This window comes from Lipomyces doorenjongii, assembly GCF_038497915.1.
Source record: "Lipomyces doorenjongii strain NRRL Y-27504 unplaced genomic scaffold V1508scaffold_64, whole genome shotgun sequence".
Lineage (NCBI taxonomy): Eukaryota > Fungi > Ascomycota > Lipomycetes > Lipomycetales > Lipomycetaceae > Lipomyces > Lipomyces doorenjongii.
Genome location: NW_027118131.1, coordinates 1 through 24,352, shown reverse-complemented (window position 1 = coordinate 24,352; position 24,352 = coordinate 1). Strand labels below are relative to the sequence as shown.

At 48.2% G+C, this 24,352-nt stretch overlaps 9 protein-coding genes across 9 annotated transcripts; 4 read left to right on the top strand and 5 right to left on the bottom strand.

Moving 5' to 3' along the window:
- The first annotated feature begins 63 nt into the window (after window positions 1–63).
- Window positions 64–1,080, top strand: V1508DRAFT_424056 (uncharacterized protein). The gene is made up of 4 exons (XM_066941241.1): window positions 64–191; window positions 411–507; window positions 588–682; window positions 739–1,080. The coding sequence occupies exons 1-4, from the start codon at window positions 147–149 to the stop codon at window positions 760–762; spliced, it is 261 nt and encodes an 86-aa protein (XP_066793625.1). The 5' UTR covers window positions 64–146; the 3' UTR covers window positions 763–1,080.
- V1508DRAFT_424054 (carbonic anhydrase) lies at window positions 938–2,105 on the bottom strand. Its single transcript, XM_066941240.1, has 2 exons — window positions 2,039–2,105; window positions 938–1,977 (listed from the first exon to the last, which is right to left on the bottom strand). The coding sequence occupies exon 2, from the start codon at window positions 1,788–1,790 to the stop codon at window positions 1,143–1,145; it is 648 nt and encodes a 215-aa protein (XP_066793624.1). The 5' UTR covers window positions 1,791–1,977; window positions 2,039–2,105; the 3' UTR covers window positions 938–1,142.
- Window positions 2,106–8,370: 6,265 nt separating this feature from the next.
- Window positions 8,371–10,990, bottom strand: V1508DRAFT_463845 (velvet factor-domain-containing protein; the record flags this gene model as incomplete). Its single annotated transcript, XM_066942883.1, has 4 exons — window positions 8,371–9,942; window positions 9,993–10,296; window positions 10,349–10,937; window positions 10,973–10,990. The coding sequence occupies 4 exons, from the start codon at window positions 10,988–10,990 to the stop codon at window positions 8,622–8,624; spliced, it is 2,232 nt and encodes a 743-aa protein (XP_066793623.1). The 3' UTR covers window positions 8,371–8,621.
- Window positions 10,991–12,264: 1,274 nt separating this feature from the next.
- Window positions 12,265–13,664, bottom strand: V1508DRAFT_375433 (SRP40, C-terminal domain-containing protein). The gene is made up of 2 exons (XM_066937572.1): window positions 12,671–13,664; window positions 12,265–12,613 (listed from the first exon to the last, which is right to left on the bottom strand). Exons 1-2 carry the CDS (start codon window positions 13,543–13,545, stop codon window positions 12,370–12,372), a joined length of 1,119 nt encoding a protein of 372 aa, XP_066793622.1. The 5' UTR covers window positions 13,546–13,664; the 3' UTR covers window positions 12,265–12,369.
- A 244-nt stretch (window positions 13,665–13,908) lies between these two features.
- V1508DRAFT_359557 (uncharacterized protein) lies at window positions 13,909–14,590 on the top strand (the record flags this gene model as incomplete). Its single annotated transcript, XM_066937112.1, has 2 exons — window positions 13,909–14,409; window positions 14,459–14,590. 2 exons carry the CDS (start codon window positions 13,909–13,911, stop codon window positions 14,588–14,590), a joined length of 633 nt encoding a protein of 210 aa, XP_066793621.1.
- Window positions 14,536–15,673, bottom strand: V1508DRAFT_424043 (RNA polymerase III subunit Rpc25-domain-containing protein). The gene is made up of 5 exons (XM_066941239.1): window positions 15,422–15,673; window positions 15,253–15,349; window positions 15,116–15,202; window positions 14,995–15,058; window positions 14,536–14,944 (listed from the first exon to the last, which is right to left on the bottom strand). The coding sequence occupies exons 1-5, from the start codon at window positions 15,530–15,532 to the stop codon at window positions 14,668–14,670; spliced, it is 636 nt and encodes a 211-aa protein (XP_066793620.1). The 5' UTR covers window positions 15,533–15,673; the 3' UTR covers window positions 14,536–14,667.
- A 440-nt stretch (window positions 15,674–16,113) lies between these two features.
- Window positions 16,114–17,668, top strand: V1508DRAFT_359507 (uncharacterized protein; the record flags this gene model as incomplete). Its single annotated transcript, XM_066937110.1, has 3 exons — window positions 16,114–16,287; window positions 16,365–16,624; window positions 16,684–17,668. The coding sequence occupies 3 exons, from the start codon at window positions 16,114–16,116 to the stop codon at window positions 17,666–17,668; spliced, it is 1,419 nt and encodes a 472-aa protein (XP_066793619.1).
- Window positions 17,669–17,970: 302 nt separating this feature from the next.
- V1508DRAFT_252988 (uncharacterized protein) lies at window positions 17,971–20,673 on the bottom strand. The gene is made up of 9 exons (XM_066936398.1): window positions 20,009–20,673; window positions 19,783–19,924; window positions 19,622–19,732; window positions 19,307–19,569; window positions 18,905–19,254; window positions 18,734–18,854; window positions 18,484–18,678; window positions 18,359–18,423; window positions 17,971–18,310 (listed from the first exon to the last, which is right to left on the bottom strand). The coding sequence occupies exons 1-9, from the start codon at window positions 20,465–20,467 to the stop codon at window positions 18,274–18,276; spliced, it is 1,743 nt and encodes a 580-aa protein (XP_066793618.1). The 5' UTR covers window positions 20,468–20,673; the 3' UTR covers window positions 17,971–18,273.
- Window positions 20,674–20,824: 151 nt separating this feature from the next.
- V1508DRAFT_441509 (uncharacterized protein) lies at window positions 20,825–24,164 on the top strand. The gene is made up of 5 exons (XM_066942295.1): window positions 20,825–21,071; window positions 21,123–21,214; window positions 21,271–21,634; window positions 21,691–23,248; window positions 23,296–24,164. Exons 1-5 carry the CDS (start codon window positions 20,876–20,878, stop codon window positions 24,053–24,055), a joined length of 2,970 nt encoding a protein of 989 aa, XP_066793617.1. The 5' UTR covers window positions 20,825–20,875; the 3' UTR covers window positions 24,056–24,164.
- The last annotated feature ends 188 nt before the right edge of the window (window positions 24,165–24,352 follow it).

Below are 24,352 nucleotides of genomic sequence, written 5' to 3'. Positions count from 1 at the left end.
GTTAGGTCTCCCGCTGAAAGTTGTTGCCAGTGGCCCAGCCTATCAGATTCGTCGAGGTGGTGCTTCGATTTCACCACCACTACAACCACGCCTAACCGCCGTCACGTCACGATACTAATACGCGCAAATAAGATACATAAGACGAGATGATTCCGTTTGAGGCATTGCTGCCATATGGCGTTATTATTATTGTGAGTTTATTTTTGTGGGGGTGGGGGGAGATCGATATTTGCTGGTGGTCGGACCTGAAATTGATGAAAAGCTCAGGCTGGGGCAGAATATCTCCTGAGGAAATAATTTTACCTTGCTGCTTGGGAAATGGGAGATTGAGTGGGTGGACTTGGAATGACTGTTTGTTGGTTACGCGACAACAGGAATACATAATGGCTAACATTGTCTTTTCAACGTAGATGTTCGGAGTTGCTGGAACTGGTATGTCGGCGGCCAAGTTACTACGAGAAGGCGGCAACAAGCCACGAGTTCACAGAGACGCGTGGGATAAAATGAGTATGTTAAATTATCAGGCAAACTGCTAGCTGCATTCAGCTGGAGCTGTGAGGAAAATGGTAGACTAATGACATGACTAGTGATGGAGCGGGATATGCGTCTTACCAAGGAATACCGCAAGCAGTCCGACGAGCCAATTGCTCCTGAGGACTTCAAGACCTCCAGTGTGTGGCGGGTATGTTCCAGTGTGCTGGCTAGCGCAGTGTACACAGTTAATGAATTCACTTATAGGCATCTCGCATTTGGGACGACTAGTTCTAGAATAGGAAGATATGAATTGGAGTTTATGATGCATTTATCATATGTAAATACAGGTTTAAGGAGAGACAGCTCGTTCTTCTGGTCAGAATCTGTGGCGTGCGTATATGTTGTAATGGATATTGGGATTATATAATTGATTTTCGTTTAATGGTACGGTGTTTTTGCTGCAGCATGAAGGAATTTCAATTAATTTCCGGGCGGACCATACTCATTTAGCAGGGCTCAAAATGGTTGTCAATCCTGAGATTTGGAAAAGCACTTTTACCATACATAACATAAAGTACAAAATATATCTACACGAAAATTCAAATCAAAAATGTATAAGCGCCGGAAAGTCATGAAATATCGCACCGCCTTCTGCTGGATGCGCATGCTCACTCCAACGACTGGTCCTGGTCAAGCACAAGGTAGTCCTCCGCGTTAGGATCTTCAGGAATATCAAGAGGCTTGAGGCGACCGCTAGCGACATCGTAGACCAAACCATGGACTTGGATTCTGCCTTCTCTGGTGGCATCGACGACAGGCGACAGCTTTTTAACATTGTGGACCTGATGGATGACGTTCAATTCGACGAAACGGTTGACTTTCTCGTGGAAGTCAGAGATCTTGTCGAGCTCAGCCTTGTTCTTTGCTCGCACGTCGCGTAGGTTTCTCAACCAGTTATCTAATAATCCAAGTCGCTTGGAACCTAAGCAAGCGATGGCGCCGCCGCAGTCGTAGTGACCGCATACAACAATGTGCTTAACCTTCAGCACGTCGACGGCAAACTGGACAACGGCCAAGGAGGACAAGTCGTTGTACGGCAACAAGTTGGCAATGTTACGATGGACAAAGACGTCTCCGGGGAGCAAGTCCAAGCAACCGTCACCGGCACGGGAATCAGAGCATCCGATCCAGAGGATCTGGGGGGACTGGCCCTTGGCGTTGCGAGGGAAGAGATCGGGATTTGCACTGCCGATGCGTTCGGCCCAGGCAACATTGCGCTGAAGCAGCTCACCAAAGAAGTTGTTAGAGGAAGACATGCTGCAGAGAGACCTTCGTTGAAAGAAAGGCTGTGTGGAGGTATGACGGTTAAGATGCCGGGGCAATTGCGTAGCGAAAGAGCGGAAGCGGGATCGGCTGGGCCCTTCACGTAGCGACGTGAGAATTTTGAGCGAAGGCCGTGTGATGTCGACAGTGCAGGACCCCGGCAAGGGAGTATGGCGAGGACTTAAGTAATAGTGAGAAAGACGAGTCAGACTGCTTATGAATGAAAAGCAGGCACACATACGAAGGGCTACAGACAGAGAGGAAGTCGATCTAAGCCGACGAAGCGAGAGGAAACCACATTTTCCATGACTTATTTGACTTGGACGTGTAGGCATCGTTTGGCTAACAACTCGCCCGGAGCCCGCGCCGCTTGGTGGGCGGTGGGCGGTAATGGCTCGTGCTTTTCGCTAGCCCACCTTCGTGGCGTTGCCCCAAAGTCCCAACCCAACGCTTGTTGCAGCTTCACATCTCGACTCTGTCCCGAACAAAAACCCACCCTTCTGTGCCTGCCTGTCTGCTGTCCAAATTGCGTACGCGAGACATAACAACCTCGCAGTCAAAATTGACTCGCGCTATTTCCAAATACAGGAGCCTGCTCAGCCTCGATGCCGACTTGCGCGGGAACACGCAATCGGGTAAGGCACTAAAAGTCGTCGGATAACAATTAGATAATAGCACCTTTACCCTTGCCACCGCTTATTCTTATGGTAGATCTGATCATTCTACGGTTTAGCGCAAACTCACCTCTTCTTTCTCGATCTCTAATTTCCTCTCTCGTAAATCCTTTCTAAACCGAATCAATTTGAATACTGTCCTTCTGAGACTCAACGTGTCAATTCCATCCAATTTTCTCCGAAAAAAGACTCGGAATTAGCTGGGAGTCTGTTGGCAAGAAAGTATCTCGAGAATAATATCATAATTTAACGGTGTGGCTTCATTGCCAGCGCCTTGAGCAAAGATATTCCGTGAATGAAGTCAGGATGATACAGTCGCGAAATTAATGCTTTATCCAAGAATTATGTCGCGTAGTTAACGATTCGCTACGAGGCGCTGGCTAGTGCACTAGGGCAGAACAATTCTGTGGGCCACGCTGTTCAACACACTATTCTCGGTGCGTCCGCAGATATTGTTATTCGATTCATATGACAGTAGAGTCATCGGAATGTTTGTATGTTCTGTGTATTTTGCCCGTGACCACGCCTTCTCTGATAGGAGACACATTAGAGGATCCTCAATAGATAGCCTGACTTGGTCTCCGGTACTAAACCTTCCGGTATAATACGGTGCAGTAAACTCTACTATGAGTACCAAAGTAGACAGAACTCACCCCATGTATAACCCTCACTGATAAGCCTATCCAAGCTCCATGTATTCAGATTTCAGTCTATTCTCAAACTGTTCCACTTCAACCTAGGATAGACGGTGCAGCAGATCCGGCGGAGTGCTATACAGTTCTGGTGGGAAGAGAAGCTGAGATAACAGACGATCTACATGAGGCTGCCCGTGAGATACACTCTGGCAACCATAATCTCACGATGGGTTAGACTTGGATGCCTCTTCGTTGGTTAGTCATTTTTGGGATAATATAAACTGGCGGCCGTTCGTCCTATCGGGTTTGTGGGTCAAAATCAGAGTTGACACCACCACCACCTCCCAATCCTGTATTTCGTCTTGCCGCCGTGTGAGATGATGGGCCCGAGGTTAATTCTCTACAGAGGCATGGACGCCATGCACTAGACGATATGAAACAAACACGATTTTTCTAGTTCGTTACTTAGAGGCGCTCGAACTGGAGGTCTTCCACATTCCCTTGGGCGACGATAAGCGTTTGTTTACTGTTCACTTGCGTGTTTCTGCATCTAAGGCGGGTACGTATCACTAGCTTTAGTTGGCGCTAATTCTGCAGATGCCTGCGGTTCACTCTCGCCATTATGGATTTAACAGCTGCCAGCTTACCAAGACCAATACCCTGTGCCAGGACGGTATAGGCAACTTGAATGTCGGACTAAGAAATAAGTTGCAGAAACGTCTGGAATCTTGGATGCATCCTCAAAGTAATTTCATCTGCAGCAGAAGAACGCCACTGGAATCCCGTCCGCAGAGGTCAAGCTTGCGTCAACTAATTTATTGGGCTGTGTGCTGGTCTCCATGGACTTCCAATTCTGCCCTAACCCGCATACCAAAATGGATAACGCTGATTATTGGCTTGAACCGTAATTCAAGGTCACTCAATCGCAAGCGACAGTTTGAGGTATCTGATTTGATAGGAACGCCGGAACGAGTAATCTACAGCTTCGGCTTAACATCAGTCGATCTAGATCGACTCCGGCTGACATTGGACTGCCGCTCGGAGTCTATGACATAGGTTAACCGCAGTATGCGGATATCCGTCTAATCTGAACCTATTCGCCATCCGCCATCCGCCATCGCAAGTTTGGCGGATTTGTATCGGTCACCTGGCATGCGCCAGCCATCCTGTCGAACAAATCCGCCTCGTATCCGTCGTGATCGAAAATCCACTAATGATTACGCTAGTCTAATTAAGTTAGACAATTGCCTTTCATAGTTTGGTGCCAAAAATCCTTCGCGACACCAAAATTTGACCACAGGTGTACGTTAATACAACTCTTTCATTTTGATCAATAATGAATATTTGTATATTTCATACTTACGAATGCGAATAGAAAAATAAAACTTATTCGTAATTTGTCGCAATATTCGTTTTTGCATATTAAATACATTGAACTAGAACATGGTGTCGGCAGAAAGGGAGTTTCACGTTGGCCTGGGAAAACTCTTCTGCTGTTGAACAGTCATTCAACTGCTGCTTCTGTTTTTTTCAAATCTCAGATGTGGTTATATAGATAACTAGAGTGCCATTCGAACAATTGTTGCAGAACTATAAGCATTTCGAAAGTATATACTCCTCAGGTACATCTCGATGTTTCCCAATTAGGAAATTAGTCGAATATCCGCCATCCGCCGACAGCCCTAGATTATACGTATGGATACGGAACGGATACGGATAAGATTGCGCAGAACAAGTGAGCAAGAGATTGTACAATCGCGGTTGAGAGCTTTTTTGCAACGTACTACAGATTAAAATATTGGGCCGTGCACAGGCGCAATATCGGTGTGAATCACAACTACTGTGGCCTATGACGGTGCCGGTACTTGGGAATATCACTCCTGTCGAATGGGTGACTTGGACGACACGCTAGAAGCCGAATCACAAAACACCAAGCTACGATTTAGGGCAGCTTTAAGTGTAGACAACTTGACTGACTGACAAAGCCAACACTCTGGAATACTCCCGAATCTAAAAAAACAGCAATTGTGGTTTCATTTGCGTGGTCGCTCCTCTTTTTTCGCCGTCTAATCCGACATGCCTAACTGCATGAACAAAACGTGCCTATAATGGAGAAGAGTAAACAGCGTAACAGACAGTATCCGCCGGCGACGCAAAGAAGTTGTCAGAGGTGACTCGACAAAAAGTTCCTTTCAATAGATTGAAACTGCTGACAACAGCGTATATTCGAAGTTGAAGTTGCAGCCACGTCCCCTTAATTCCCACGGACTTGGAACCTCGCATTATGAGGCAGCGCCTCCTCACACAAGTTGCTCTCCCGGTTGGATATGGCCGAGCGCAGGATTATTGTGCATGTGAATCTTAAAGCGCACGCAGCACCGCACGAGACCATTCGAAACAATCGCTTCTAAGCCAAAGAAACAAAGACTTTTCAAATCTTGGATAGGATACCCGAGACTACAACGCATTACCATAGTTGTTGGAGAATTTACAGTCAAGTTCGAGTTAATTCTGGTTCCGAAACACAGCAGATCCAAAGACAAGGAGGTGGGATATGTTCGTGACATGTGAATGCAGTCATGGAGATTCCCAAATTGTCATGGACAATAGTACCGCTCTGGTACTATGGTTTTGGAAGTACGCATGAGCCACTACTGCTGGCCAAACCCGGCTTCGGGAGCACCCCTAAGTTTAGTTGGCCGCTCTTTGTCCGCGCCTGCGTCCGCGCCTGCGTCCGATGCCCACTCCGCAAACATTACTGAACATGTCGATCCTTGCGGTGTCAATGCTATTTTTTGCAGGTATCTTTTAATTATCACTTCTGTAGCTGCAGCTACAGCACCGTCTCCTAACATTTCTGTTTTTGGAGTGCCCGCATTGGCAGCAGGGACCCCGCAATATTTGGATATATAGCAGTTCTCCGCATCCTTTGTTCTCATCTGGCCGCCGGGCACGTTTGTATGCCCGCATTTAATTTAATCTTTTTTGTTATCAAATTGCGACCCACAAAATCAAGCGTTTTCAAATTACTACAGTTTGTGTGTACCCAAGTCAACTTACACTGGGATACCAGGCCCCTGGATCCGATTTCGATTTCCCCTTGCAACCGAATTTGTTAACTCTAAAGTTCAATACTCTCGGAGAGATCGTACTCCGTTGAGCCAACAAAGACGGAGAGATAAAGCCTGAGTAGACGCAACGTTTTGGCTTTTATGATCGTACCCAGAACGAGGCTTCCCTCCCCGCACCGTTTATCCGAGTGCAAGCAAATTTTGCCGCATAATTGCTGAAAGAGGGATGTTGATGACTGAAATTTTGTCTGCTTTTGGATGTCTGTGACTGTCGATCTGTTGAGGCCCATCCCGGACGAAGCTTACATTTGCACATCCCTTTCGTTTGCCCGCTATTGACAAATTGGGATGATTGATGCCTTGCAAGCACTTTGTCACATTATCATCGTGGATTAGACACGTATATCGTCACACAAGACATCGGCACGGTCGGGTGGGTATGATGAATAAATCATTGCACTTCGAAACAGCGGTCACCAGTTGCCACTTACATCTACTGCCAGACAGGGGTGATTACTTGCAGTTAACCGCTCAGTCCGCTCCCCCCAAAACATAATGTAGCATAGGTTGGTGCCTGTACACTTGCAATGAGAGACGTGCGGTATCGTCCGCAAGGGCGGTATTCGACGCCTTGCCGCTGTTTGCTAGCTCCAAAGGGGGAGGCTCAGAGTTTACCAGAGAAATTGGTAAACTTTTCAGAATAAGGGACGCATGACAAGCGAAATTAAAGCCTATTCTTGTAATTAGCAATCTACGATTCTGGCCGCGTCATCGGCCAATTAAGCATCGCCAACATTTTTTGTGCAGCTGCTTGTCGCGGGAGACTGCAGTGAAGTCTGCTAAACCCCCCGGTGGGAACCAGGTTGTCGGTGACGCCAAAAAAGCAAATCCAGGTAAAACCGTTGCATAAAGAGTAAAGAGTCCAGTAGAAGTACTTCTCCCCATTTCGTGCGCGGTTTATGCATCATTCCTGCCTTTAGGCTTCGATCGACATCATATTATTGCTGTGTCTAACAAACCAGTATAACGCCAGTCTATAAGCGAGCTCCAAGTTGATGTTGATTTTACTTGCTTGGCGACGCCAAGATTGGTCAACCCTTGGTTGAGAGAGATATGGATCGAGAACAATGCCGATCGTTCTGATCGAAACCGTTTGGAGCTTAGGCTGGTTAACTAGTTTTAGTGGGTATCAAACAACTTGCATGGGTATGTCTGTCCTACTCCGGTTGTCATGCTGTCCCACTAACGACCTGATAGTCGCGATTTGCAGGCTGCAGGGACGGTGAACAGTGAGTAGTAAGGTTATTCTGGAATTGCGGCAGTGTCCAGGCTGTGCAGCCTGTGCTTGATAAGTCGAGGCTAATTTCTGCATTATCGCGCCAATACAGCATTAGCCTGTACCGGCCAGCCCGTAACTAGTCGTTAGCTTGGGTGCAGGTACGTATTGTTTCGATTTTGACTGCGGTCGCTAATCGGATTTCTCCAGGATACCAGGATTCTGGAGGAACTAGATGCCATCGCCAGCATATATATACGAGTAATAATTAATCGCTGCATATAGCCAATCCCAGTCGTGACAGCTAGCCCCATAAGTAGCTACACACCCGAACTTCTAGTCTCCGGCGGCCGAATGCCTAACAAGGGAAGGCGGAAGCTAACTCCAAAAGTTGATACAAGCCCGCTATGCTTACAAATGTGACCATCGGAGTTTATCGTGGTGGTGGAACTCCTCCGCCTCCGCCGTAGCGTCGGCTAGTACTTTCGACGCTTTCGATTATTGCATCTTTTGTGAGTGGGGCCCAGTAAACCTGTGATGTTAATGCCAAAATGCTAGTTTATCTGTTTCTGTCCCCCTTCTTTTTTGGTTTTTCCATACGCTTTCTTCGTGTCCGCATAACGATCGAATACCATTCTGTTTTAACTTTCGACGCACGACGTTTGACAGCGGGAACGCAACTAAAAAAAAAACAGCTAACTCAAACAAGACGTTAAATGCGCCCGACGCCTCCCCGCCCCCCGGCTGTAGATCTGCATGCAGGGTCGTCGGATGGCCGAAATAGGAAGGACGACACAAACTCTTTTTTTTTTTTTTTTTTTGGGGTATGGTTTGGTGTTTAAATCAACTTATGCGAGGCATTTTTTTTAAAAAAAAACCCAAGACGGACCATCCACCGGAACACATATTAGTTGAGCGTCGTGAGTCAGAAACAATATCTTGTCATACCCAGACAGATGCATAATTACATATCCATTTCACATAAATACAGAGTAATATGCAGGAATCACACGAACAAAACCTGTTAACGGAAGTAGAGAAACTAGGAACACAAACTCTACGTTTTTATTATCCAAAGCGCACCACAATCCAGGCATAAACACTACCAACAGAAACAACCGAATCCGATGCAAAAGTCCATTTGTGTCAAACCAACAGCGAGAACATCTTAGCAGTGGCCGCCATGGCCATATCCCCTTGCCGCAAAATCAAACGACATTGGCGGACCGAGCTGATGAATATATGACCCGTTCGAGACTGTGCCCGAAGGGCGCAGTGGCTCTTCTTTCGGAGCCGCGGGCAGAGGCGAGTTAAGAATAGACCGGTCCCCAGTCGCGCCGGGATCGCCAGACACAATCGGCGGCAATCTCCAGCGTCCGACACCATCGCGCATCAACGAATTCGGGCCGTGATTTCCGGTCAGCTGCGGCACTCTCGGGCTCAGCGACGGATGTAAAATAGCAGGCGGCGCCGTACGCCGTTCTGGCTGCTTCTGTTCATACGCGAGCGGAGACGGCGGCCCAGATGGTAAGCTGTGTGCGGGCTGCGGATGGTGTGGCGCAGTCGTGATAGAGTAAGCGACTCCACCGAACTGGTGTTGCTGTGGCTGAAACGCGGTATCTGCCGCCGCAATCGTAGGTGCGGGTACCGCGTACTGAGGCAAATGCTGTGGCGGTGCCGAGAAATAGGGCTGGAAAGATATTGGCTGCGGATGACCAAGATGGGATGCGGGCGATTGGCCGTGCCTGTAGCGGTAGTTGTCGTAGTGGTCTTCACCTCCCTGAGGATATATTGTAGATGGAGGTGGAGGTGGAGGCGGAGCCGGAGGAGGATGAGGATGAGGATGAGGATCGGGGTAATATTGCTGCAACTGTCGGGGCGAATGCGATGGCAGTACGCTGGTATACTGCTGCTGCGGTCGGTCATATTGGTAGTTCTTGGGATCGTCAGCGTTGGTGGCCTCGACATTGGTTTTCGCCCAAAAGTTTGCAGGTCCAAGACTTCTGTTTGAAAGCTGCGAAGACTCAGCTGCTAAGAAGGCGGCCGGACCGTACTTTGACGTGCTGCTGATCCTGGCGGAGCTCCTTGTTCGAGTTCGTGGCGCATGATTGATTCCGTGAGATTCGCCGGTTTCAGGTGTGTATGCAAGTTTTGCCGGCTTTGCGCTCGGGGAACCCGTGCTGGTCATAATTGCCGGCGTACTCGCGGCCGCAGACGACGGCGTGCTGGCTTCAGTTGTAGATTCAGATCCAGCGGCAGTCGGCTGCGCCGGCATGGTCTGAGAAGCAGGTGTCGTTACGTCGTCCGCCTGCGCGCGATTTCCGGATAAGCCATTCCGGGTACCCTCCTTTCGCAGTCGTAATCGCACGCCTTGGTCTGAGAATTGGCGTGACAAGAATGTGGATTCGAGCACGCCGGGGTACTGCCTGCTAGAATAGACGGTAAAGACGTCGGAAATGGTCGAGGTTATGAATTCAACTTGCGCACCACTTTTATCGTTAGAAAGGATGCATACATGAATATCAACAAGGGTACGAACTCCAGCATCTCAAATAGGTTGAACTGCAGACGAAACTTGCCCTCGAGTTTGATACTGAGATCGCCAAATACAAAGTAACCACCCTCTCGATCGTTTCCGTCGCGTACACGATGAAGGGATGAAACGAGCGTGCCAGCGAGCGTTTCGCTCGGCGGCCGGGCGATTGGTGTGTCGACGACGGGATCATATAGGTTTGCGCACATAAAAAAGAACGGAGACTGGAGCCATTCCCGGTGGGAGTCGCCGTCGGAGACTGTGAGCTGGATGATTGGCGGCGGGTCGACGGCCTTACGGTCAGCGAGCGCTAAATTGGTTAATTAAGACGGCCTCTCCCAAGCCAGGAAATGACTACTAACCTCTCTCGGACGTGCCGGCGGCTTTACTACGGATCGGCTGCTGGCGAATCTCTAGGACGTAGTCCTCGACGCGGAGCCCTCGCCTTAAGGCCGCCAAGGGAACATGAACGGAGGCCGGTGACTGGGATGGAGCAGGCGAGTGGTCAGGTCCCGCCGTCCGGACTGCAGATTTTTGAGCGGCCGGCGGCGATGGCGGGTCAATTAGATTTGTAATTGCTGTCCTGCACAGGGACGTTTTCTCCGCCCTCGTCTTTCGCTGACCAGGGATGTCAGGATTGCCGGCGGATGAGTGGGGCTTGTGCGTTGAGCGCTTTCGCTTCTTGCCGCGAGCGGGAGTGTTTTCGACGGCAGTGCGATGCGTGCCATTGACGAAGTCGTCGTCGTAGTGATCACTGTCGCTGTCGCTGTCGTCGTCGTCGTCGTCGTTGTAGTTGGGAGACACGCTGGATTCCCCGGCACGGTCGGAACTCGGACCGGTTGCCGACGAAACCGACGCGAGGGTCCGGAGAATCGAGGCCGGGGGTCGTACGAGGAGCGCCAGTTTGCTTTTGCTAGTCCTCCAGTTTAGTGAGCGCGATCTATGCAAGTGCTATTACCTGCGGACTGAGTGTGCGAGCGAAAGACCTGAGACGAGAGCGCCATGGAGTACCCGGCTCGTGCGCAGCGTGCTACGGTGACGGTGTGATGAGCGTGAGCTAGAGGGTGAGAGTGGGAGCGAAGGCGAGAAAGAACAAGAAAGAACAGAAAGAAAGGTCTTGTGCGGAGACGAGGGGCGGGGATAGTATTATAGTGGGATAAGGGCACTCGCAGAAGGCGACGACGATGAAGCAAGCGCAATTCGTTGTAATATCCTAAGATGCTCCCGATGCAGACTGCAGCAGAAGCCGCAGCAGCAACACCAAGCGTAGGAAGAGAGACCGAAACAGAGCACTGCAACTCTAAAAGTACACGCGCCAGGCACGCACAACTCCGGTCAAATTGGTCTTGCATAAGTGCGGCGCCCGGCACATCCCGCCGGCGCTTATTATTCCGGATCACGCTCACACTCACACTCGCGACACACACTACAAAGCTCGATACGCGCGACACAATGCCGACATAATGTGAATGCAAATAATCCCATTGTCGTGACTAGGCTCACAGCGCGTCTACCTGCCGGAATCTGCCGCGGCCTTTGGACCCACGCGCCGGGGACTTGACACCGTCGACCAGTAATTATAGTCGGCTAGGCGACGGTCACGGTTACTTCGCGGTTATTCGTGAATAATACACTTGATTTGGGTTCCCAACAAATAATTAATGTACAACCCCCTCTTGATCTGTTGATCAAGTGAGAAGTGATAGCAAAACATTACAGGAATCATACTTATTGATCAAAGTAACAATAAAAGTTGTGTAAGCTAATTAATTGCTTACTTGTCCAGCGCGGCGGGTGCGTATTCAACGGCTTTCCGTCTGATGTCCAAGAATCCGAGAAACGCAACTTGGTGCATTATTGGTCCCGGCATCTTCCGTGGAGTTAATTTCCCGCCGTTGATGACGTCTCCGAACTCTGCATCACCGACAGGTCGCATGTGAGTAGCCTAGCTGGCTAGCTTGATGCCAAGAGCATTTCGGCATATCCCGGTGCTCCCTGTCGAAGACAGCTTCCGACGCAAAATGTCTTTGGTAATTTTTTGCTGTATTTGAGAGGCACCGTGACTATGTGTTTTGCTGCTCGCTGGCCCAAGGAGTCGGTTCTTCTTCTGAAAAGATTAATAATACCAACGTTCGAGCAGTCTGGCCTTTATGTCCCGTTCCAGACCCCGCTTTGAATAATTCTCAGCATCGCGCAGCTTCTGCTGGCTTTTGTTACGGTACTTCCCGTTGATTGATGAGCATGCTAAATTCTTCGCCTCGAACGAGTCGACATCGAGTTATTGCAGAATGTATCTATTTCATAACAATATACAAACTTTTTTTGAGTACGTACGCCAAACAAAAACCCAATTCGACAATTTCTCTATCCAATGCAAACAAATCTAATCCGTAAACTTGTAACTACCGCTCTCCATCCCGATAGACCCACCCCGGTAACTACCTCTCTTCATCTTGTTCTTGTTCTTCGTGAAGTCCTTGCCGCGCACCTGCATCAATTTCCCGTTCGCAGCTTCACCCCAAGTTCCCGCCCGGCCTTGGTATCTGTTGTCCTGAAGTGCGCGGTGTTCGAATTGCACTTTTGACCGGTCGATTCGCGAGAAACGACGGCTCGGGTCGGTGCTGGAGCTTGCGAGCGTGTCAGTGGGAACATTGGCACTAGTATGGTTGTATGCGATGACTTACCTTGTTGGCGTAGACTCCACTGATGGTGACGTCGACGACCTGCTCTGAGTTGCCGACTTGCTATCACTAGCAGACTTGCTATCAGCACTAATCTCGACTTTGGCGCGCTTCACGTCCTTTGTTTCGACCTTTTCGTCCGACGACGCATCAGAGTCAGACTCCGACTCAGAGTCAGAATCAGAGCTAGAAGATTCTACAGTCTCGCGCTTTCGCTTCCCGCTTGTACTGACAGTTGTCGTAGTTGTCCTCGTCACCGTCGTTTTCACGGCCTCCTCGCTGACAGACTCTGCATCGGAATCGGAATCGGAATCGGAATTGGAATCGGAATCAGAGTCTGTCGTCGAACTGCCATCTTTCTTTGCGATTGCTGCTTCCTCTGACTCAGGCTCAGACTCGGACTCGGATTCGGACTCAGATTCGGACTCGCTATCCGAATCGGAGTCAGAGTCAGACGCGCCTGACGAGCTTAATTTCGCACCCTCCTTCTTAAGCACCGGCTTCGACTCTTCTGTCCCGGCTTCACTCGGACTGCTAGATTCAGACTCAGACTCGGAGGCCGACTCAGCGTCACTGTCGCTGCTCTCACTTTCGCCATCACTACCGCTGTCACTGTCATCCTCGCTCTCACTCTCCGACTCCTCTAAGTCCTTGACAGTTTTCCCCTCTTTGTACAACCAAAATACGACCTCCAGCGGTGCTTCTGCAGGCACCTCTTTCTCAACCTCAACATCCTTGAATTTGTCGCCACCAACTTTAGCAAGCTCCTTGACTAGCGCTTTTGCCGTCTTGTTGAGCTCGTGGCGGACGAGAAAAGAGTGGATGTGTGGGATCAAAGACCGCGCGGTCGCCAGTTGGGAGTCCGAGTCCTGGGCCATCCGCTTCCGTCTTGTAGAATACTAACCGCCTATAGAATAATATTTCAAAGTATTGAGTAAATGCAATGTACTCCAGCTGAGTTAACTCGTCGCGTCCTAACTCGCTACTTTTGCTTGCTCAATCTCTAAATTTTTTTGGAATCAAACGTACTCGAAATTTTTTCTGGTGGTTCGTCACGTGGGATGCACGGTTGCTGCCACATCTGCGGCTCGGTGGCTTAGCTTGCAGCGCCTCTCTTCACGGCGCGAGCATCCAAAAGTTCCTTCACTTGATCTCAACACCGGGACATTTTCGATCGAGACCGCCGCGTCATTGTTTATCCTATTCTGTAGACAAAAATATTCACGGCAATTACAGCCGCAATGTCCTCAAAACGACAATCATTATCCGGCGGCCCGCCATTGTTCAAATCCATCGCTCTCACAATGCCCGAACGATACGCGCAACACAATCACGAGTCCGCCTCCTCTGACGATGTCACCCCAACTTCGTCGCCAACAAATCTCCGCCGGCAAGCAACTGATGACAGCGACGATTTCGTAAGCGGGTATTATGATACTGGAGAGGAAGATGGGCAGCCGACCACGCAGACTTATTTCCGGCAACTGACCCTTGGGAACTCAGCAGCAGAGATATCGGGGATCGAAGAGACGCTGGAGTACTTTGATTGGACGGGACGAGGGAGCTCGCGTGGGTTGGAGCAGCAGATTATTAATGAGCTGCAATTAGTGGATAACGCGACGTTGTATTCTATGGTTCTGCCCGATGATCGCACGACGGATTTGGTCGCGCTTTTGGATCGCGGCATTGAGGAGTGCTGGGACTTGGAGCGTAAGCTGATGGTTTACAAAGTGCAGCTTAAGGTCGGTAATTGTTTGTATCTGATAGGTCGTCGATGGCTGACGTGTGTAGAGTCACGCCGAGAACTTGAAGGCCATCAATGCCAATAAGAAAGCGGGGCCGTCTACTGTTAGAAGCATGCTAGATCCCGCGCCCGCCAGGACTCAGAAATGTAAGTTAGCTTGTTCTTTTGCGCATCATTGACTAACGTTCCAGAATCAATGGCCTTGTATACAAGTGACCAGCGTTCTTCTAACAAATATTATACACTGTTTATATCATTAATCCCACCACGTCACAAGTCCCATACCGTACGTCTGGCACGACACAACCAACGAGTACGGCGGCGCGATATTTTGCACACTACCACCCTGTAATAACATCTGCTGCTGCGCGTTCTCGTCCCCATTATTGCCCTCCTCTGCTAGTATGTTTTTGGGACCCTGCGGCGATTGATCGGTGAATATTTCCTGCTCAACTTTGAACCGGATCTTCTCGTTCGTGTCTAGGTAGAGGTCGTGTTCGGTGCGCCAGACCCAGGCTTGCTCGCTCGGAACGCTATACTGTTAGTATGTATATAGACAATTATCATTAGCAAATGTACCTACAATATGCACCCTTCAAAGAGGTTTTCCTTTGGTATGAATATGTCGTCGAAAAAATCCATTCGCACTGTTTGAGTCATAAGCAAAGAGATCTTATCAGTTGATCCGTATCTTAATTACTCGCCTCGAATCCCTTCCTCTGAACACGACGAGATCCACCCGACAAGCACTTCGCCAACAAACGGCCGGAAGACTATTAACCTGAACACGGCTGTTACGCACATAAGCAACCAAAAAAAATAACCAATCATAGATGCATACTGTTTATATAAGCGCTGCCGTCGCCATGGCGAATCAAACCGTCTCCAACTTCAAGAATATCGAACAGACATAAACACAACCCAACATCTTGCACTACCTACACCATTTAGCTTCCTCATTTCCTCAATTGTAGTCAATTCATTTCCATCAAAACCAACAACGAGCTCACCTTGTTGGCGTACTTGGCATTGATTTCATCTTCTAATGCTTCTTCGGTCGACTTTGAGAACTTGGACGGCTCGATCCGGACTAAATCAGAAAACTTGCTAAGGACAAACATGCTGTGGGCTATTTCCACGAAACCTGCAGCACGGCCGACTATGCTATATATCTCGCATTGACCTAGTTGATCGCCTATAGAGTCCGACTCTCAAATTATTGTAGTTGTATGCTACATTTTCCGCCGGTCCAATTTTTTTGGTAGTCAAAACTCCCAACGGGTTAGGGCCATTTAGACCCTTACCTCTGGGTACGTAACGGCTTAGTAAGATATTTTGACCATTCAACGAGCTGCAAATTCCAGCCAGGCTTACCCTCCCCAGACTTCCCACTCCACCATCGCGACGGTACCAGCCAGAGGCCTCCTCTATTGGCTGTTCCGAAGTGCTGGTTAAGTATTTTCATCCACCACCAACCACCAGTACACCCCGCGCGAGTATTCAGCAAGATATCAATCAGGTTTCTCGCGAGATACAAAAAGTACTGTTGTGCCGAGACGAAGATTACAATTTGCAATTGAATATTCGTGTACTAGTGGAAACCATGCTGAAGCTCTCAACGAGGTCCGGCGCGGTCCGGTGCATTGCTTCCACACGCGCCAGTGTTACTCGAAGATCCGTGCGTGTTGAGATTGGTCGGCGAATGTACAGTGATGGTGCAGCGGAAACGCCGAAGCAGCGGGTATACGGTGGTCTCAAAGACCAGGACCGGATATTCCAGAACTTGTATGAAGGATACGGCAAGGATCTGAAGTCGGCAATGAGAATGGGCGATTGGTACAAGACGAAGGAGATCCTTTTGAAGGGAGACACTTGGGTATGTTCGGTTAGCTGATCTGGGAGAGGGGACGAAGTGAGGGACTTCGAGTGACAGGCGCTAATCCGGTCGTCCAGATTATCAACGAGATTAAGGCGTCTGGCCTCCGTGGTCGTGGTGGCGCAGGTTTCCCATCTGGTCTCAAGTGGAGTTTCATGAACCCCCCTGGATGGGAGAAGAACGTCGGTCCTCGGTATCTGGTAGTTAATGCTGACGAAGGCGAGCCTGGAACTTGCAAGGACCGTGAGATTATCCGCAAAGATCCTCACAAGCTTGTCGAAGGGTGCCTGGTTGCTGGTCGTGCCATGAACGCCACTGCTGGTTACATTTACATCCGGTTAGTCCTTATGGAACGATTCGTTTGATCCGCAATTGGAACGCTGACCTTGATTTTAGAGGAGAATTCTACAACGAAGCGGCGACTCTCCAGACCGCAATCAATGAAGCCTACAAGGCTGGCCTTCTTGGCAAGGACGCGTGCGGATCCGGATACGACTTCGACCTTTACATTCACCGTGGTATGGGCGCCTACATTTGCGGTGAAGAAACCAGTTTGATCGAGTCCATCGAGGGCAAGGCTGGCAAGCCGAGACTGAAACCACCTTTCCCCGCCGGCGTCGGTTTGTTTGGCCGTCCGACCACTGTCACTAATGTCGAGACCGTAGCCGTTGCGCCGACAATCTGCCGCCGTGGCGGCTCTTGGTTCGCACAGTTTGGCCGTGAGCGTAACCAGGGCACCAAGCTGTTCTGCATCTCTGGCCACGTCAACGAGCCTTGCACCGTCGAAGAGGAAATGTCGATCCCACTAAAGGAACTTCTCGAGAAGCACTGTGGAGGCGTCCGAGGTGGCTGGGATAATCTGCTCGGTGTCATTCCTGGCGGTGCCTCTGTCCCCGTTTTGCCCAGGCGCATCTGTGACGACGTTCTCATGGACTTTGACGCCCTCCGTGACGTCCAGTCCGGTCTGGGCACTGCGGCTGTCATCGTCATGGACAAGTCCACTGACATTGTCCGGGCTATCCAGCGCTTTTCCGCCTTCTACAAGCATGAGAGTTGCGGTCAGTGCACACCTTGCCGAGAAGGCACCGGCTGGCTCAGCAAGATGATGGACCGTTTTCTCCAGGGCCAGGGCACAGAACGGGAAATTGACATGCTTTGGGAGCTTACAAAGGAAATCGAGGGTCACACTATCTGCGCTTTGGGCGACGCTGCCGCTTGGCCTATCCAGGGTCTGATACGCCATTTCAAACCCGAGATAATCAAGAAGTTCCAGAAGTTCGAGGAGCAGGTCGGATCAGTCACCGTCGGCGGTTGGACGCCAAAGTCGACGCTAGGTGACGGCGCGGTGCATGGTGTCGGTGCTCCTGGTGCTCCTCACTAATGTGCAGAAGATGCATAGAAATTGAATAGTAACTTGTTGTGCACTACAATACGTTTGTTTAAATTGTTTATTTGGGGTCATGTCATGTAGTTTCATAGTTCTAATGTATAGACGATTTAAAACTAATTCGTGCTTTCATTGCCTCAAAAATATTGGATGATAAAGACTTAAACATATCTATAATAGCTGAATTTCGAATAAAACCCCCGTAGTCTATTCAAACTTGACGGCTCTCAAACATTCACCTAATCCGAACACATTCCAGAGGCCAAAAAACCGAAATTTTTAGAATACTGTGGCACATGAAGTAAAAACAACAATGCTTGCTTTTAGTACTACTCACTTGATGACCAACTTGCTGCCATAAAATGTAATATCTGAAAATACCCATAATCCCGCGGCCATGCTTTCATTCATTCGTAAATAATATATTATAACGTGACACCGATATATACCAAATTCGTTTATTTCTTTCGTCCATCATGATAACATGTTGTACTTTCCTTTTCGCGTGGCCAATGGCTCGGCGCATAAATGATACGGAAAGGAGAAATTAAAACGAAAATGCTAGTTCCAAGAAAAATAAACATATGAGATAAGTCGCCTCACGACAACTCTTTGATGATGTAAAACAAGAGGTACCTGAAATTTGTTAGTCTCACATTTTGCCAAGCGTCAAAGATGACATACGCTCTCGACTTCAAAACTTGCTTTTCGCTAGACAGCGTCACCATTGCATCGTCAAAATTGAACCACTTTAGTCTCTCGTTAGTATCCCATACGAATCGAATTAAGTCAGTCAACTTAATGCATACCAAACCCTCGCGATTCTTCATGGAGCACGTGTAATGACCAGTATTGATTTTGCCTTGGTGGCACACAACCCCATATAATTCGTACACGTATCGCTTCTTGGATCGACTGTTAGTAGTGTACGGCGTCATGTCAAGCTGCATAGGAAACGGAACGTGATCATCAATCTTGTTAGACTTTAGCGCATGTTCAAATCGCTGTTACCCGTTAGCGTGCTGCTGCCCAAGTGAGATATTCAGCAGTGCAGGTCACCTTTAATTGGATCGACAAAACCAGCGGAAGACGTTTAATCGTCAGCTGCTTGGTAACTTCCTGTCTAGTAGAACAAAATGAGCACATGTATTTCGTCTCCAACTTCTCGGGGCTTGTAAATCTGATTGACGTTAGAGATATTATTTAACAGAAATATGGACGAATCCATACTTTTCCAGGCACTGTTGCAAACCTAAGATCCTTGATGCATCCGATTTGCGGTCTCGTAATTCCAAACTTAAATCCATTAATGGGTCGATAGTCACTGTGACATTCCTGCAATTGGGGCACACAATGTCGCTCTGAAGTTGGCCACAGAAAGTTCGGTGAACTATGCATCCACAGTAGTCAACATCAGAGGACGACTTCGCATCGGACGTAGCGTGAAGCTGGTCCAAGATGAATTGGAGAAATTCATGTGCGTCCTGTTCAGAGTATCCAGCCAGTGACCTCTGCGTCTTCCAAGAAGTTGTCAGCAACAATGCCGGACCATAACCAGTCGTTGTGGGAGACGTAAAAAACTGCGATGGGATTAGTCGATTGGATACAGTATCTAAAGGGATTTGAGCTCACTTCGGTAAAGATCTCGTCAATCCTACAGCCCAAACAATTTTCCCGTTGGCACAGTTTTGAATCGTGACTCCCTGACAGGAAGTCATTGCGAATTATGGGATTGTGAATAAGACTTTGTAATATCACCGACATGAAGCAAGTAGAGCCCATGTTCTGAAATCCTCTCAGACCAGCCTGGCATGGTGGCGCTTTGGAATTCTGCTCGACAAGCTGCTTGTCATCAGGTGAAAGTTCTGACGTCATTTGATGACGTTTCTTAAGTTCTGAAGAGGATTAGCAGGCATTATCAAGCCCCGAAGTCACGATGCATCATACTCTTAGCCTCCAATAAATCCTCCTTTTCCCCTCGAATCTTCTCGAGCGTATAGTTATAAACATAATCTTTGCACGCAAAGCAGTAAATGTTTCCTGATCTGGAATCAATTCCTATAACGGCGTTAAGCACTCACTCTACGTAACGGTAGCTGCAACTATACCAAAGATATGGCCGACATCTCGCGAATGGGCCTCAGCATGTTTAGACTTCTTGCACCCCACAGACGGGCATTGCAAGCACATGAATGTTGTAGTGAGTAATTCGTTGCATGTTCGACACCGTCTAACTTGAAACGCAGAGATCTGACAAGGAGAGAAGGTTAGTCGGATCACTCAACAAAGACGAACCATGATCGTCCGACAGGAGCAACATGCACAAATACTTACATCAGTCGTTCTGTCCCGCAGTTCCAATGCAACTCTGACCGCTTGTCTGTAACTCTTTAATGCTAATTCCTGGGATGGCGACGATAGTAATTGCTTCACGTGGACACATCCAATAGCCTGAGGCACCAAACCCCTATCCACATTGATTCCGCTCATAATGCCGGTGTCTGAACTAAATTTTCCATCTGATTTCGGGCTTGCCGTGCTATCGCTATTGGTGGTACCATTACTTTTCATCGTCGAGGATTTGCCGTGTGACTCGTGTGCCGAAGATGCTTCTCCCGGGATTGTCTTACGAGCGACGGCACGGTTCCCCGACGGGTCTGACGATCCGCTAGACACAGACAATTTCCTCTTAACGCTTGAAGATAAAGATGCCGATGACCGAGGTGAAGGAGACGCACGCTTATTATTCACGTTGTTGCTGTGTGGCGCCCGAGATACAATGACAGTGCTCATCTTCGTGCCTAGCGAATCCTTACAATGAACTGCACACGCTATGCAATATATAGCTTATGCTAATACAAGCTCTAATATGAAGTAGGAAGAAACGTAACTGAAGCCGTATATATAGGCCCTAAAGACACAGCAACCGTGCAACTACTTTGCACAATAACCAGTGATCTCACTAACGCAGTTGGTCGAGATCCTTGTCCAAATATATTACTGTAATTTAGTACGAACATCATCGGAGCGTTGGGTATTTGTCGAGCTTTCCGCACGTGACGTCACGGGACACTTCGAGACTATGCACGTGATGTGATCCGGGTAACGCTATCTCCCTCAAAATTCAAAGAAATTTGTAACGAACGTACGCTGAAATCTTGTCACTTGATCTACCACGGATTAATATTGATTGAATTGAATATGGCGAGTGTCAAGAGGGTATACAGAGATAACCTTAGTAAACGGCTCACGCTGTCACAGAAGGTCTTTGTTCGATCGCGGAAAGGCAAGGCCACAAAGGTCGTTCAGGAACATTATCTACGAACTGATATTCCTTGCTCGTCACAGTTATGTCCTACTTGCGCTTTGAATCCTCCGAAGGACTCATCGGGGGCCTGTTAGTATTACATGCTTTATAATGTCTGTAAGACACTAATACGTTGAATAGCGCGACCATTTGTTCTATCCAGCGATCCACCATCTGTGAAATCGTGGGGCCCTCATTATCTCGTTCCAGACACTAACATTTACATGAAAGCTGTGAGTACTTATATTCCACATAGCTCTGTTGGATGTTTGCTAATAGCTCCTTGTAGATGGATTTGCTAGAGCATTTCGCGGCTTTTTACGACGTCATAGTGCTCCAGACTACGTTAGACGAGCTTAGAAATCTCAGTCTTCCTCTATACAACAGATTACGTGCACTTACTCGAAGTCAAGAGAAGCGATTTTATGTTTTTCACAATGAGTTTAGACAGGAGACGTTTGTGCAGCGACTAGAAGGCGAGACGATCAACGATCAGAATGATAGAGCTATTCGAAATGCTTGCGTGTGGTATTGCGTTCATCTAGAAGAGGCTGTAGCTGGCACAGGCAAATCGGCGCCGACTATCTTACTACTCTCTGACGATAAAGACAATATAAAGAAAGCAAAGGAGCTTGGTATCGCGTGCACTAGATGTATGTATCTGACTTGAAGGGAGAATATGGCTTTATAGGCAGCTAACAATCCACAGTGGAAACATATGTCAGAGAGTTGCCTCAAGCAGACACACTTCTAGACATGATTGTTGTGGAAGGCGACGAAGACACATCTGGACCTAATCGTTACTCCTATGCCGAGTACTACTCTACATCACGGATCCAAGGTGGCGTCAAGGAAGGACTTCTTCATCAAGGCATCTTGAAAATCAGCCAGTACAATTACTTGGAAGGAAGTGTTTCTGTTGCGGGTTTCGAGCGACCGTTATTGGTTTTAAGTCGGGAAAGTATCAATCGAGCTATGCATGGGGATATAGTTGTTATCGAGCTACTTGCACGAGAGCAATGGAAGCAGCCATCTACTAAGATCGTCGAAGAGGAGACAGTCAATAAGAACGACAATGCCGAGGATGATATGCAGGAGAACATTGTGACAGCTCAAGAGCGCAAAGCATTAATTGAGGAGGCGCGTGAAGCTCAATATTCCTCTGCAGAATTCCGGGTTCAGCCTACTGCCAAGATCGTTGGTATCGTGAAAAGGAACTGGCGGTCGTATGTTGGTCACATTGACGCGTCTTCTGTCCCATCTGACGCTGCAAGCGCTCATCGGCAATCATCTGTGTTCTTAATCCCTATGAATAAGTGCATTCCAAAAATCAGACTTCGAACTCGACAAGCCATGAATCTTTTGGGAAAGCGAGTTTTGGCGGCCGTGGATTCATGGGAGCCCACGTCACGATATCCTGAGGGCCACTTTGTTCGAACTCTTGGAGATATCGAATCTAAGGACGCTGAGACGGAAGCTTTACTTCTGGAATACGATGTACAATATCACCAGTTCACCCAGACTGTTCTTGACTGTCTTCCAAAAGAAGGTCATAGTTGGCGTGTGCCTGCTGACACTTCAGATCCACTGTGGGCGGGGCGACAAGATCTGCGAGATTTATTAGTCTGCAGTATCGATCCTCCTGCCTGTCAGGATATTGATGATGCACTTCACGCCCGACTGCTCCCTAATGGTAACTTTGAAGTAGGCGTGCATATTGCCGATGTCTCACATTTTGTGAAACCAGATACCGCAATGGACAATGAGGCTGCCTCACGGGGAACAACCGTTTACCTTGTCGATAAGCGTATTGACATGTTACCGGTCCTTCTTGGTACTGATCTATGTTCACTGAAGCCATATGTTGAACGCTTTGCATTCTCAGCAATCTGGGAAATGACTGCGGATGCCGAGATTGTCAACACGTCATTCACAAAGTCCGTTATTCGATCCAAAGAAGCTTTTAGCTATGAACAGGCACAGTTGAGAATCGATGATAAGAGTATGACTGATGATCTTACGGAAGGCATGCGTACTCTTCTTAGGCTGTCTAAAATTTTGAGGCAAAAGCGTATGGATGCTGGTGCACTCAATCTTGCTAGTCCAGAAGTCAAGGTACAGACGGAAAGCGAAACGTCAGATCCAATGGAGGTCGAGGTGAAACAACTTCACGAGACAAATTCGCTTGTTGAAGAGTTCATGTTGCTCGCGAACATCAGTGTAGCTGCGAAGATCTACGAGGCCTTCCCACAGTCTGCCATGCTAAGGTATGATTTTCGCCCTTTTTCAAGATATGAGCAACTAATCATCACAGACGACATGCTCCACCGCCTGTCACGAATTTTGAAGTTTTGGCGGATCAGCTTCGCGTCTGTAAAGGGATGACGCTGCGATGTGACAGTTCACGTGCGTTGGCGGACAGTTTAGATGATTGCGTCGATCCCAACGAGCCATATCTGAATACTCTTATTCGTATTATGGCAACCAGATGCATGTTGGCGGCCGAGTACTTCTGTTCTGGTACCATGACATATTCCGACTTTGGTCATTACGGTCTCGCATCGCCCATCTATACACATTGGACCAGTCCAATTCGTCGATATGCTGACGTCGTCGCACACCGACAGCTCGCGGCCGCTATCAGCTACGAAACATTGCATCCCAGTTTGAGAGACAAGCCAAAGCTCGAGCATGTTTGCCAGAATATTAATCAGCGTCATCGCAACGCGCAGTTCGCTGGTCGCGCTTCTATTGAATATTATGTAGGGCAGGCACTCAAGAGCCGAGAAATCGACGCAGAAGGTTATGTCATGAAAGTGTTTTCGAATGGCTTTATCGTCTTCGTACCTCAGTTCGGTGTGGAAGGTCCCATCCATCTCCGTGATTTTGGAAATCCTGAGCCACCTTGTAATTTTGACGAAGAGAGATACACTCTGGTATTCCGCGAAGGCACAGCCAAAGAAACGAGGCTGCAATTATTCGACAGGGTTGTTGTGCATGTTGAGACAGTGGTGGAAGAGAGCACCGGCAAGAGAAAGGTTGCATTGCGCTTAAGAAAGCCGTTGGTTGAGTAGGTAGTAAGGTTCTTGTATGTACTATATTGCACATTTAAAAGTTATGTATTGTAGAGTAAGAATTAATATTCTTGTATACTATTAATAAGGATCTATATTTTGAGTTTGTTTTAATACAGATAGGGCTGCTCCGAATATTCGCATTTGCGAATATTATTCGGCGAATAATATTCGACGAATAATTATTCGCACCACTTTGCGTTGCGAATAACGAATAACGAATATTATTCGCAAGATGTCCACGCAACGAATAAAATTTCTAATATTATTCGACGAATATTCGTTATTCGCATATTT

What these genes read in the sequence shown, in the direction of transcription:
- V1508DRAFT_424054 (XM_066941240.1), bottom strand. Translation starts at nt 1,790, where the DNA reads ATGTCTTCCTCTAACAACTTCTTTGGTGAGCTGCTTCAGCGCAATGTT.
- V1508DRAFT_375433 (XM_066937572.1), bottom strand. Translation starts at nt 13,545, where the DNA reads ATGGCCCAGGACTCGGACTCCCAACTGGCGACCGCGCGGTCTTTGATC. An exon ending in GTGGAGTCTACGCCAACAAG is followed by an intron (nt 12,614 to 12,670) that starts GTAAGTCATCGC and finishes CACGCTCGCAAG; the next exon opens with CTCCAGCACCGACCCGAGCC.
- V1508DRAFT_441509 (XM_066942295.1), top strand. Translation starts at nt 20,876, where the DNA reads ATGGCGAGTGTCAAGAGGGTATACAGAGATAACCTTAGTAAACGGCTC. An exon ending in GAAGGACTCATCGGGGGCCT is followed by an intron (nt 21,072 to 21,122) that starts GTTAGTATTACA and finishes TACGTTGAATAG; the next exon opens with CGCGACCATTTGTTCTATCC. An exon ending in TGGTATCGCGTGCACTAGAT is followed by an intron (nt 21,635 to 21,690) that starts GTATGTATCTGA and finishes AACAATCCACAG; the next exon opens with TGGAAACATATGTCAGAGAG.
- V1508DRAFT_252988 (XM_066936398.1), bottom strand. Translation starts at nt 20,467, where the DNA reads ATGAGCACTGTCATTGTATCTCGGGCGCCACACAGCAACAACGTGAAT. An exon ending in TTTTGTCGATCCAATTAAAG is followed by an intron (nt 18,679 to 18,733) that starts GTGACCTGCACT and finishes AACGGGTAACAG; the next exon opens with CGATTTGAACATGCGCTAAA. An exon ending in CAAGTTTTGAAGTCGAGAGC is followed by an intron (nt 18,311 to 18,358) that starts GTATGTCATCTT and finishes AACAAATTTCAG; the next exon opens with GTACCTCTTGTTTTACATCA.
- V1508DRAFT_424056 (XM_066941241.1), top strand. Translation starts at nt 147, where the DNA reads ATGATTCCGTTTGAGGCATTGCTGCCATATGGCGTTATTATTATT. An exon ending in AGACGCGTGGGATAAAATGA is followed by an intron (nt 508 to 587) that starts GTATGTTAAATT and finishes TGACATGACTAG; the next exon opens with TGATGGAGCGGGATATGCGT. An exon ending in AGACCTCCAGTGTGTGGCGG is followed by an intron (nt 683 to 738) that starts GTATGTTCCAGT and finishes ATTCACTTATAG; the next exon opens with GCATCTCGCATTTGGGACGA.
- V1508DRAFT_424043 (XM_066941239.1), bottom strand. Translation starts at nt 15,532, where the DNA reads ATGTTTGTCCTTAGCAAGTTTTCTGATTTAGTCCGGATCGAGCCGTCC. An exon ending in ATGCCAAGTACGCCAACAAG is followed by an intron (nt 15,350 to 15,421) that starts GTGAGCTCGTTG and finishes TAAATGGTGTAG; the next exon opens with GTAGTGCAAGATGTTGGGTT. An exon ending in CTCTTTGAAGGGTGCATATT is followed by an intron (nt 14,945 to 14,994) that starts GTAGGTACATTT and finishes CTAACAGTATAG; the next exon opens with CGTTCCGAGCGAGCAAGCCT.